The sequence below is a fragment of the Zootoca vivipara genome, chromosome 3, assembly GCF_965207765.1.
Source record: "Zootoca vivipara chromosome 3, rZooViv2.hap1.1, whole genome shotgun sequence".
In the NCBI taxonomy this organism is placed as follows: Eukaryota; Metazoa; Chordata; class Lepidosauria; order Squamata; family Lacertidae; genus Zootoca; species Zootoca vivipara.
This window is the reverse complement of record NC_142586.1, coordinates 74,316,840-74,330,202: the sequence shown is the minus strand read 5'-3', so window position 1 is coordinate 74,330,202 and position 13,363 is coordinate 74,316,840. Positions and strand designations below refer to the sequence as shown.

The 13,363-nt window shown below is 40.3% G+C and overlaps 1 protein-coding gene across 7 annotated transcripts in view; it reads left to right on the top strand.

Moving 5' to 3' along the window:
- The window catches only part of LYST (lysosomal trafficking regulator), an 84,720-nt gene extending 75,619 nt beyond the window's left edge, over nucleotides 1-9,101 (top strand). For all 7 annotated transcript variants that reach the window (XM_035108397.3, XM_035108398.3, XM_035108399.3 and 4 more), the window contains 6 exons: nucleotides 1,470-1,568; nucleotides 3,415-3,554; nucleotides 3,839-3,936; nucleotides 6,637-6,793; nucleotides 7,319-7,390; nucleotides 8,559-9,101. In XM_035108397.3, the coding sequence (XP_034964288.3) occupies nucleotides 1,470-1,568; nucleotides 3,415-3,554; nucleotides 3,839-3,936; nucleotides 6,637-6,793; nucleotides 7,319-7,390; nucleotides 8,559-8,697 (705 nt within the window). In that variant the 3' untranslated portion in view covers nucleotides 8,698-9,101. The remainder of the gene's footprint in view (nucleotides 1-1,469; nucleotides 1,569-3,414; nucleotides 3,555-3,838; nucleotides 3,937-6,636; nucleotides 6,794-7,318; nucleotides 7,391-8,558) is intronic.
- The last annotated feature ends 4,262 nt before the right edge of the window (nucleotides 9,102-13,363 follow it).

The window sequence follows — 13,363 nt, the reverse complement described above, 5'->3', positions numbered from 1 at the left end:
ATAGAGATGTAGATAAGCCTGCTAACTCTGTGAGCATTTCTCTGCTAGTAGTATTCGTTTGCTACATTTCTGCCCTGCCCTTCCTCCTCAAGGTAGCCCAGGGCAGCAAACAAGCAATAAAACAGTGCAACTAAAACAAAACATACTTATCACATTAAAACTTTAAGAACATCTAAAAGCATTTTTTAAATGTTCACATGCCCTCATAGTTAACAATTTCAAGGTTGCCAAGAACAGTCTCTTTCAGCCATCAAATCCCCGGGCGAATAGGAATGATTTTACTTCCCTCCTGAATGTGCATAATGAGAAACACCAAGACCAAGAGAGACCTCATTAGGGAGGGCATTCCTCAAACAGGGAACTGCCACCGAGAAGGCCCTGTCATAGGTTAGCACCAGCCGGGCCGTACCCAGTGGTGGCACCATGAATAGGACCTCCCTACCAGTCATCACTTGACTTGTTCACTTCAGCAAGACTATAGGAAAACAATTGTTCATAAATCTATGGCCTTTTCAATTGTGTTTGTTTGTGTGTGTGCATTATTGTTTTTGTTTGTTACTATGGTGGCGCTGTGGTTAAACCACTGAGCCTAGGGCTTGCTGATCAGAAGGTCGGTGGTTCGAATCCCTGTGACGGGGTGAGCTCCCGTTGCTCGGTCCCAGCTCCTGCCAACCTAGCAGTTCGAAAGCACGTCAAAATGCAAGTAGATAAATAGGAACCGCTACAGCGGGAAGGTAAACGGCGTTTCCATGTGCTGCCCTGGTTTGCCAGAAGCAGCTTTGTCATGCTGGCCACCTGACCTGGAAGCTATACGCCGGCTCCCTCGGCCAATAATGCGAGATGAGCGCGCAACCCTAGAGTCGGTCACGACTGGACCTAATGGTCAGGGGTCCCTTTACCTTTATGTTATGCATTATTGTGTTTTTATATTGTAAACTGCCCTGTGAGCCCCAGATGAAGGGAAGTATAGGAATTTAATAAAAAATAAAAAATAGTGAAGACAGCTATCACTGTTAAAATTAATGAATATGAAATCTGGAAAAGGTAAAGTAATTGAGCCCAGTTACGCTCATGTGCTGGCCTGCCTGCAACAGGATTTTCTGTTTTTTGAGGCGCAATTGCCTCTGCACAGCTCTAGAAACTACTTCTGGGCTCCCCCTGCAAGGTTTGGATTCAGCTTCCTTTTTGGTGTAAAATATCTGCTTTCAGATGATGAAAGCAAGGGGCCCTGCTGTGCTGGGTGGCTTTGCACCCTCATTAACCAGCTATAGGTTTCTCTGTGATTAAGAGAGCTTTAGCCATTGCACTTCCAAAAAACAGCTAAAGAACTGAAAAGTGTGGGGTGTCTGCTCTGCTGTTATAAGCCACCTTGAAGGGTCTTTGAGATGAACAGCAGGCCATAAACTTAATAAAAACAAAAGTAGAGTAGGATACTATTTAAATGTCTCTCTCTTTTTCTTTTATCGAAGGTAACAAGCTGTGCTTGGGTGCCTGACAGCTGCCAGCTTTTTACTGGCAGCAAGTGCGGGGTCATCACAGCATATATGAACAGATTCACTAGCAGCACAGTAAGTAAATGAAAGAGAAATAGTAACTAGTTAAAAGCCTGGCTATAGTAAATCACATTTATTTCTCTCTCTATGACTATAAAAAACAATAATACAAAGAGAAAGCATCTTAGCAAGAACTGATTCCCCCCACCTTGCCTTTTTTGTTGTTGTACCAAATCGGTTTTCTGATTGGGCTGCATCTTCTAGCAAAATGTTTTATCATTGCTTAAATTGCAAAATGCTTCCCTTTTTTGTGGGTTTGCTAGATAAATGAGGATTTGGAGCCAAGTTACATGTGATGCAGGAGATCCATGATTAGATCTCCATTTTTAGTTTACATCAACTGCAGAAGTTAAAATTTGAAAATATTGTTTGTGGTAAATGAGAGTGGTGCTTTAAAGACCAGAAAATAAACTGATACAGCATGGGCTTATATTTGGTCTATAAATGCTCTCAACCTAAATGTGGGCATTTCTCCCATTCCCTTCTGCTCAGGTGTGACCATCTTTATGGGAGTCCCATAGCTCTGGCATTTCTACACACAACAGACAGCATGCAAAGGAAACTTCTGTGTCTAGTCTGTGTCTCAAAATAAGGCCATATGGTTTGACAGCATGTTCACTGGCATCTGTTTTGGTTTCTGCTCCCAGCTGACTAATTTAGGTGGACAACTTGATTCGGTGCAAGGCAGGAAATAATTAGTATGTATTTTATTTGTTAGTCACTTTTGTCACAGAGTGACCCAAAGCGACTTGCATTAAAATCAGTTAGGAACAACAACAGAGTCATAGAATTGTAGAGTTGGAAGTGACCACGAGGGTCATCTGGTCCAACCCCTAACAATGCAGAAATCTTTTGCCCAATGTGGGGCTCAAACTCACAACCCTGAGATTAAGAGTCTCATGCTCTACCAACCTAAAAACCTAAAAAAGCACAGCTATACAAAGGCAGGGCTGCAGATCCCACCCCACTAAAAAGGGCCACCATGCCAATCACGTGTGAAGTAATTCATACTTAAGAATGAAAGACATACAATGTGGCTCTAAACTATTTGCGTTGCTGTTTCTACCTGAAATACCAGCGTGAGATGGCAACACAGTGGTGCTATGATTTCTAACATAGTGCAGATGTGGACGACAGGCCCTATACTTTTATCCTGGCACAAGAAATCTTAGACTTGGTACATGAGAGAGACAGATCTGTTTTTAATGGGCTTTTGGAGTCTAGCACCACATTGATGGGGCTAGCGTATCTAGGAAAAGTGTTGGTTCTTGTCTGTCGCCTCTTCCTTCTGTTCTTACCAGCTTCTTTTATTATAATGACAATTCTGCACCTCAATAAGTTTTTTGGCTCTTCAGAGAGGAAAGGGTGGAATTAAATAATAGTAAAGTTGGGCAAGGTTTTATTTCCTTCTCGCTGCAGTTTGTTCTTAACAATGGCAATGTGAAAGACACATCTAGATATAAATTACTCAAGCGACAATGTGTCTCGACAAATAAGGCAGCTGTGCTAATAACTATGTGAGACATCTGAAGATGCTACCTTTCAGCACTAATACCATACTACCATTTGTTTGTCAGCCAAGTATTCAGGTTGTGTGTGTGTGTTTTAAGTGGTATGGATGCTTTTGACTTGAGCAACCCTCACTTACATGTTGTTGTTTTGATAGCTGAAATGGAAAAACACAACTGTATAGAATAGGAGCTATCAATGATGCAAGTGAAAATCGTTATTTAAAACATCTATCCCCCACCCACTAGTTTAGCATCAGACCTTGTTTTGCAATATAGTTTTGTGCCCTCCTCATCCCCCACATCCCAATTCAACCAAAGTTGGAACTTAGTGTGTCTTTGTTCCTTTTCAGCCATCTGAGATTGAGATGGAATCTCAAGTGCACCTGTATGGCCATACTGCAGAGATCACCAGCTTGTTTGTCTGCAAGCCTTACAGTATAATGATAAGCGTAAGCAAAGATGGAACTTGCATCATCTGGGATTTGAACAGGTACGAATATCCTTCAATATATCCTCCTGCTGTCTTGACTGCACACAACTTCTTTATTTTAAATATTGAAATATAATGTAGAATTGACTTCTGTTTCATTTATCATAAAATGGATGGTGATAACTAAGTACTATCCCACCCATACTATATAAAAATATTGTAGTCAGATATTCATAATGGACATTGGAGGCAGGCACATTAAATAAAATGTGGATTGAAAGATACTGATACTTTCAACAGCAGTGAAAGCTGCTTCTTTCATCACTGAACTCTGATTCTTACAGGCTCTGCTACGTGCAAAGTCTTGCTGGGCACAAGAGTCCTGTAACAGCAGTGTCTGCTAGTGAAACAACAGGTGACATTGCAACAGTTTGTGATTCAGGTAGGTGCCTTCTCAAAAACAGTGCTGTGGTTTGTTTCCTTCCTATTGGGCAAAGGCAGGTGTAGGACAGACATAATTTAAGCAGTGTGCACAAGGGTGCTGCTGGTTCAAGGGAAGGTATCATTTATTTCAGACTAGCTTACCTTGGTGTGCAAACCAGACCATTAAATCAGACCCTGTAGTTCAGTCTAAGCTGATGGGCAATGGCTCTCTAAGAATTCAGACAGGAGCCTTTACCCCCCCCCCCTCCCTGGAGATGCTGGAGATGCTAGGGACTGAATGTTGGACCTGCTGCATCAAAAGCTATGCTCTTCCACTGAGCTGTGTGCCCCTAAAGGCAAGATCCCGGGGTTCTTATTGGCACATACTAGCAAAGACTGACCCATTAAACAGGGCTGAGGAACCAGAACTGTCCAGTGGACCAGATCCTGATCTCGTCCACTGGCAAACTATGGCAGGTAGGTGGGACCCTCCATAAATGACACTAGGTGATTGACACCCGCCAAAGTTCAAAGAAGGTCTCTGTAATGGCTGGTCATTGCTTAGAGCAACCTTATTTGAAGAAGAGCTTTCAGTGCCAATCAGCTGAAATAGGCTTCTTTTAAATGGTGATCAGCTGATTGCCTTTTGAAGTTCCTACAGAGAAAGCAGATCATATTATAAGTGCTGGGGAAAGCGCTTTAAATACAAACTACCGGTACTTCTTTTGCAAAGAAAAAAAATACTCCTTTTAAAAACATTGTGCTGCTTCCCAAGCATCCTGGGGGAACCCGGCCAGATGGGCGGGGTATATAATAAATTATAATTATTATTATTATTATTATTATTATTATTATTATTATTATTATTATTATCCAGAATCTGAAAGGGGCTTGGCAGGTAAGCTTGGCTCAAAAGGCCTGGTCACCTAAAGGGGAGCTTCATTTCCCTTCTGTGAGATGCCCTTTGTTCAACATTGAATGATGTTCTAGAGGGTCATCCCAACATTCAGTGATGGGTTCAAAGGGTTGTAGGGTAGGAAGGTGGGACTGAACACTTTGCATACCTGTGATTCCTGGACATCATATTTACTATGCATGTTCCCAGGTGAAACCTGGAGGTCTTTAAGCAGAGGCTTGACAGCCATATGTCAAGAATGCTTTGATGGTGTTTCCTCCTAGAATTTGAAATATATAATAACTATTTAACATACAATCATTTCCCTCCTTTATATAACTTTTCGCCTCTTCAACCTCTCAAAGGTTTAATGGTTCAGCTAGCTCTTAAGGAGTTTCCATTCTCTGAAGTTAAGGCCCAAACATCAGATTTGTTATCCAAGATACTGTATCAAAAAATTTCCTGTGGGATATATACAAGCCGAAATTGCTTTTGTTAAAATTATATCTTCTCCTTGCTTCCTAATATTAAATAACTGGTAGCATGGGGACTATATTAAAATGTTCATTAAGTATACATGCAATAGCAAGACAAATATCGGTGATATTCTCATTGGCTCTGCGATAGAATTAAAACAAGCAGCGTAGGTGTTCCAAAAGAGGAGATTCCAGAAGAGAATGTGGATTATCTGTAGCTATTTGTAGGTTACTGCACATCTCGAGAGACTGAATTGATTTATCAGCAACTCTCTAAAATCCTAGAGAGATTAATGGCCAGTTTACACCTTCATTTGTTTCTGCTCCTCAGCTTGAGCTAAAGGTACCTGTAATAATTACTCTAGTCCTGGAGTACTTAAATGTAAAGAGGGGTTGGATGTGTTATGATGGGAAATGATGTGTTATATATCTGGATATTACTTTTAACCTGTTCCTTTTCCTTGGTGATTTAAAGCTAATTAATTTTTAAAGCTGCCTTCTTGCCACCTGCCTCTTTATAAATTCGTGTTGGAGTTAGATTTTCTTGTTATTTTGATACCTTTCTTATTTGGTTGATTGACTGGTAAAATTCAATCAAAAGTCATGACCCAGAGGTGTGTTGTCTTCATTTTTAAATGAATAAATAAATAAATATCAAATGCTTGTGTTCCTTTTTATATATTTTATTCTTCTTTATATATGGGAAAAGGCATGGAGCTACATGAGTCACCAAAGAGCTTTCCCCTTATCAGTGGAAATAGACATCCTTTTTACCTCCCTCCATGAGGAATTCAGCATGGCTTTTCATGCCTACCTGAATTGAGTGAATTGTCTGAGCAATAGCTTCAGAGTCACAAAATACAGCCTGCTACTTCTCATCATATTTTCTTTGTTGCCAGTCCTCATTGTATCCATTGATAATTATGTTTTAATCGTGCTTCAAACCACTTTGAGAAGTAATTTGTATCTAAAAAGCTGTATGTGAATGTTTGAAATAAAAGAAATGTGAAAAATATTTGAGATCCTCCACATTAGAGCAATTTAGGGGTGCCCCTTATATTGACAAAGATGTCCCCCTGCAGTCCAGTAACACCTTCAGTTGGTTAGCGGTTCTTAGGTGTGATTGGTATTACCTATTGTTAATGCTATAGCTTCTGTGTAATACATTTGGATTTTATGTTTTTGAGAAATAGTCAGTGCCAGAAAAACATTATGTAATATCAGTGCTTGCATATGATTGGATGCTAGTCCTTCATTCTTTTGAGTGGTCTTTTGGGTAGTATATTGTTTCATCTAGATCATGTTCTAGATTTTATTTTGCTAATGCAGCTGTTCTATTGCATTTCAGTTGGTGGTGGCAGTGATCTGAGACTTTGGACCGTGAACGGTGATCTTGTGGGACATGTGCACTGCAGGGAAATTATATGCTCTGTTGCTTTCTCTAACCAGCCTGAAGGAGTCTCTATCAATGTGATTGCTGGAGGGCTGGAAAATGGAGTTGTACGGTGAGTGGTTACGAGAGGCAATTTCCCTTTTTGATTGCAAGTGCTCCTTATAAAAGCTATTCTTTGGGAAACGCTGTGCCATACTTCTTTTCCCATGCATCTGTGCTGAAGATGTGTATAGTTGGTTATTTCTGTGGAACAAAGGGGACAGCTTCCTCCATACAGTAACCCTAGTTTCACAGCTTTACAACAAGGTTGTGAAGGAGGGAGGGCACTCTTGCTTCAGAAGGGACCTGTTTGCAGCATATGAAAAGGGCTTTTAAATCTTTTTTCTAAAAAAAACAACAACTAGCTTGTCCGTTACACTTGCACTAAAAAGGTATACATATACATTAGTGCAGAAAGGTCATGGGTGCATCTTGAAAAATGCCAAAAATCCGCAACACAAGTTTAACCAGAGACTCTGGCAGGACACAAAATGAGATGAAAGTGCTAGTCCTACAATACTGCAGCCAAATCTCTGAAAAGCTGTTTTTGGATTGTATGCGGTTGCAGTCATTCTGTCTTTATCTGTCTTTTCCTTAGGCTGTGGAGCACGTGGGATTTGAAACCTGTGCGGGAAATTACATTCCCTAAATCAAATAAACCTATTGTAAGGTAATAAACAAACAAAAGTCTTCATTTTGGAACACATAGCGATTTACTGTTACGCTGTGAAAACATTGTTTTCTGTGTAAATTGATGTCTTTGAAATATGTTTTGCTTACCGTTTTGAAGTTCCTATTACAGATAATTTTGAGAATTCTGCATTAGGGCTTGTTCACACTGGAATTTACTGGCTGTTTGCATCTATTTGTGTTCCCATTTAGTTTGTGTAGTCCACATGATATTACCCTCAAACACCAACAATATCAATTTCCCTTGTAAAGTTGGGTTTGTCTGAAATGGAGATAATCCAATAAATTGGGGAAAATTGGGCTCACAACTGCTCTACTGAGGGCCGCAGTAGATCATTTTTTGTGTTCAGTTGTCAGTATCTGCTATGCTCCTTTCCATGCCCATGACTTTCTCAGTGCTTTCTTTCTTCTTTTTCCTGGCTGTGCTCATAATTATTTCTGGTGCATTCCTGAATGGAGGAATAAATATTCTTTCTTTTGATCCGTCAGATTACATAAAACGAGAAAACTGCAGAAGCAAACCGCATAAAAATTTTTTAGCGCCAAATGAATTGGGCAGCAAACTGAAAAGTGTATGCTGGGAATTTACTTTCAAAAGCCATTTCTTTTGCAGTGGGCTAGTAAAGGCACATCAGGAGCTTAGCCATATATATTTCTTTCCATAGATATTTCACATACATTTTCTTTCGATCCCTAAGATTTGCAGGAATCCAGAAAACTGCACAAGGAAATTTATGGTTGCCTGACTGCACTCCAGCATAAGAGGCAGCCGGGATGGGGGAGCGGGGGAGGGAAAGCATGCAAATTCCAAAAAATTAGAATAAAATAAGAGTGAGTGTAGACTTGATGTGCCGCAGTTTTCCTTGGGACCTATTCAGGGGTGAGGGCGGAGGAGCTGTTGCAAACATTCCTAACGTTTTGCAGAATTGAGTATATGTACAACGTGCTGTTTTGTACGAGACTTTATTTTTAGAAAGGCAGGATGTCAGTGTTGAAAATAAATGTATGTATTAGCACAGGTATATTAAAACTGAGTCTCCTTCCCCCCCCCCCCCGGCAATCCCTTTGAGGAACATCCTTGGTTTAGGGATTAATTTTCTCAATAACCCGTGAGATGTGACAGATTTTTGTTTTGTTTTTCTTTACAGCCTTACATTTTCCTGTGATGGCCATCATCTGTACACAGCAAATAATGAAGGAACTGTTATTGCTTGGTGTCGCAAGGACCAACAGCGCTTGAAACTCCCCATGTTCTACTCATTCCTGAGCAGCTATGCAGCTGGCTGATGGCTGTTCTTGCTCCTTGGCCTTGGTTTGTTTTGAAGCGCTTTCAATCCAGGGTAGATTATAGAACCTCTTCTGCTTAACTGGGTCTTGAAATACTCTTCAACATCTTCATGATAACTGAGAGTAGATTAGCAATATATCAGTGGAAGGCTGCTACGTATGCTCACGCACCAGACCATATCACTGGTTATAGGAAACTTCTGGTGTGCTTTTTTCAGGAGAGAGTAGAAGCGCTAACCCAGAAGTTTAAATGCTGCAATGTATAATGTAAAAATATTTTTACAAATCATTTTGTGGACATGTATATTCTAAACCCTGAAGCGCTAATGGTGACTTCTGCCCCTTTGTGTTGTAAAAAAATAAAACAGAATTAAAATATTTCAAAGGTTTATTTAAAAAAAAAACCACAAGGTCGGTTTGTGTGTGTAACTTATTAGTTGACTGTCGTACACCTTTCTCTAGAATGGACACACCCACTACCAGTGTTTTAAAATTCAAGAACTCAGATTTGCTTTATAGAGAAGCAAATTAACTCTCTGTAGGTGTCTCTGCACCAATGTTGTTGAAATACCAGAAGTACAATTCTATGAAATGTGATTCTATTTATTCACTGTCTTAATTTATAACAGACCATAAGTCTATAGCTGTTTAAGTATATATGGTACCTGTAGTTTAATAGGCAAAACTGTTGTGACAACATGAAGCAATACAGAGATCTTTCAAAATAATTTCAAATTATATAAAAATCCCAAAGACTGGAACATCTTGTGGTTTATACTCTGGACATCAAGAATGGGGAAGCAGAAGCAGAAATATGCTTCTATTTGTCATATAAGAATTGTAAAAACACTGCAATGGCGGAGCGGAAGGGGGAGCAGAATTATGACAATCTGGCTAACTGAGCAATTCTGTTACTTCAAATATTTAAACTCCACCAAAACTATTTTTTCCCAATTCAGCTTTAGCAATGGTAGGGGATTGAAAAACTATAAATATCATAATTCTGTTAAAATCATTTTGATTTGTTTAAAAACTGCATGAATTACATTTTTAAATACGGTATATCTGTATAATACTAATGAAGAGTTACATGCGCAGAACATGAACTCACAGAATAGGAACCCATACGTTTTCTTTCAAAATTATGCATTTAAACAAAATTATGACATTTTCAGCATGACTTTCCCCACTCTTGTTAAAAGCAAATTGAAACAATATTTACAATTAACAGTTAAATATGTAAAGCCTTTAACATTCAGTTTATAAAATTCTGAATCTTAATGGCTTTCTCATGTGACTAGTTCAATAAATAAGTTGATTTAAATTTCTGATATACATGTGGTATAAATGCATCTACTCTCTTTCTTGGGGAAAAGCAAATAAGCCCAGAATTCCTTAGTGATGTATTAACTTATACATTTTTCCATAATCTACATCTTTCATTTTGATCTTCCCTTTGATGTTTCTTTTTTGCATGTGCCTCTTTTTAAAAGCATCATGAAAACTGTAACTGGTCACTTCAGAAATATGCAATCGACGCCCTTTTCTTCCTCATTAAAATATAAAATTGTAGGAGTCTTGAAGCTTTCAGAATTGTTTCAAAAAAGCTTTCTTTTGGGGAAAAAAAGTATTTCTGATTAATCCAGAATCTAAAAAAGCACACTAAGCATGGTGTGTGAATATATGTATGTCTCTTCCTATTCTTTTCCCAACTTGATGCCGACGTTACATTAACACCTATGGATTTCCACATTTAAAACTGCAAAAGGAAAATGCATTTTGGTTCGCATTTCAATCATGTTTACCATCTAAAAACAAGGACTTATACTGCAATGCTGTGCTTGAGGTAACATATTTTTTCATTGTTCTTAAGGCATTTTTAATTGCTTCTACATTAGGATACAAAATGTCACTTATGAAGTCTTACTTTTAGGACATTATTATAAATATGCAAAACAACTGACCTTGTGAGATGCAGTATTTTTATGCAGAGCAATAAGGTTTTCAGATAGAATGATATTAATTCAGCATGGCAGCTTTGTTCTGGAAATCTTAATAACACCTCATGAGGTTTATGCATACATTGAATATCCCTGTAAATAATAATATAATTACAGTATATTTATGTTCACTGCACCTATATTGCTGAGTAATAAAGTATTTCATACAAATATAGATAAGGCATTAATAATATACAGATGAAAACTCACATTACTTATTTTGGGTCATTATTTTGTTTACATTTGCTCCAGTGCAATCTCCTTCTTAGGACCAGTTAAATGCAAAAAAATAAATTGCAGATATTCAGTATTGTAAGACAATTCTACTTTGGAATTCCATTCACTTCAGAACTTCCTATTGGACTGTGCCCTGAAAATCAGATCTATCTCCTGCCCGTTATGCCAGTCCTTTGGCCTACAACTTCCCGCAGCTCCAGCCAGCACAGACACAAGGGTGGCAAAGGTTTCACTGTACCATTCTTAACAAAAGTCGGTCTGCTACCTGAGGCAACTGCCTCATTTTGCTTCATCATGGGGCTGCATCTTATGCTTCCTTCCATGCTATTGAGTAGATTCATCTGACACAGCCATTGCTGTTTCTCACCTAGTGTTGAAATTTGAAAAATAATTTACATTCCATTACAGAGAAGGTCTTAAAATGAGCTCCAGTGGCAGACTTTGAAGGCTTTAAAATTTCAGTGGTGCCTTGTACAACACCAAAATTCAGCCCCCACCCTTCGCCTTACCTTCTGTTGTTTGCCATTGTTGCAGTGCCCCCTGCAGCCCCCTCTTGGCTTGGGGCCCAGCAGGGGCGCTCCCCTAAATCCACCTCTGCGAGCTCTGCTGTTGCAATAATACAGTTTTAGCGTCATTTTACCTCATAGACCAGGGGTCAGCAAACTTTTTCAGCAGGGGGCCGGTCCACTGTCTCTCAGACCTTGTGGGGGGCCGGACTATATTCTTTATTAAAAAATGAACGAATTCCTATGCCCCACAAATAACCCAAAGATGCATTTTAAATAAAAGGACACATTCTTCTCATGTAAAAACACCAGGCAGGCCCCACAAATAACCCAGAGGTGCATTTTAAATAAAAGGACACATTCTATTCATGTAAAAACATGCTGATTCCCAGACCGTCCGCGGGCCGAATTTAGAAGGTGATTGGGCCGCATCCAGCCCCCGGGCCTTAGTTTGGGAACCCCTGTCATAGACCCCTTTCAACCAGTCAGTCACAGCTGTGTTTTCCTCTGTTCTACCCCTGCCTCCTGCACCAGCACAGTGATAATAAATAGGGCTTTCATGTATGTCCTACACGGGGCTGGCCAAAGACATAATTGTTGCTTCAGGTGAAGGACAAGAGCAGGTATCCCCAAACTGCGGCCCTCCAGATGTTTTGGTCTACAACTCCCATGATCCCTAGCTAACAGGACCAGTGGTCAGGGAAGATGGGAAATGTAGTCCAAAACATCTGGAGGGCCGAAGTTTGGGGATGCCTGAACAAGAGGGTGTCTCCTGTTCCATATATCCATATACAGAAGCTGCTTGGGCTGGCAGTTGAAATCCGTTCCAGACAACCTCAGTGCCTGGAGACAGACAGTCAGGTTGTGCATCCATAGCAGAGAAGGAATGACTGCTAGAAGGAATGCCATGGAGCATCTCCAGCAGCACAACCGGACGCCTTCATCTGCCCCAGCTGCAACAAAACATGTCTCCCACATCGGGCTCTACAGCCACAGCAGGAACTCTAAGTTTCCAACAGTTCGACGTCGTCCCCAAAGGCGCACTCTTCCATTGTCTCCCGAGGCAGACAGATGCCAACAAGAAGTGAGGAGAGAGCATCTTCCACACCTAATAGCAGGCTGGATTTGGGAACCCAGGCATGGTTATACAGTGGTACTGTACCTCGGGTTACAAATGCTTCAGGTTACAGATGCTTCAGGTTACAAACTCCGCTAACCCAGAAATAGTACCTCGGGTTAAGAACTTTGCTTCAGGATGAGAACAGGAATTGTGCTCCGGCGGCGTGGCGGCAGCAGGAGGCCCCATTAGCAGAAGTGGTGCTTCAGGTTAAGAACAGTTTCAGGTTAAGAATGGATCTCCAGAACGAATTAAGTTCTTAACCAGAGGTACCACTGTAGTGGGGAATGGCTGGGGCTCAGGAGGAATAGCCAGAGGCTGCTACTCTTGGCCCTAATGTCACATCCTCACCATCCATTTGGGCTTTCCCCAAAGAGCCTTGGGAGCTTTAGTCCCCCCCCCCTTACATAGTTATAATTCCAAACTCCCCATTAGTTAAGAGCGTTTTAACATTTTCTGGTAATATACCATTATTTTGCGGAGCCTCCATCAGCGTTCCCTGTAGTAGTATGAAGAGTAGAGGCACCTTAATAACACATGGTGTTAAAGTTTAAACAGTTGCCAAGGTCCTCTGTGCTTGGAGCGTGGCTAACAAAATGTTTTAGGAACGCTTCTTTGTCCTTCACACTTTTTCGTGTTCGCTATGGGAACCATCTGTATATCACTGGCAAACACGATTCCTTCTCAAAGTGTGAAGCAGCTCTTACTCACCCCTCACACTTGTCATGTTAAATTACAGATTGAGATTGGATGACCTTTCCCTATTAATCAAATCCAAATCGGTTTGTGACACTGTTACTATGAGC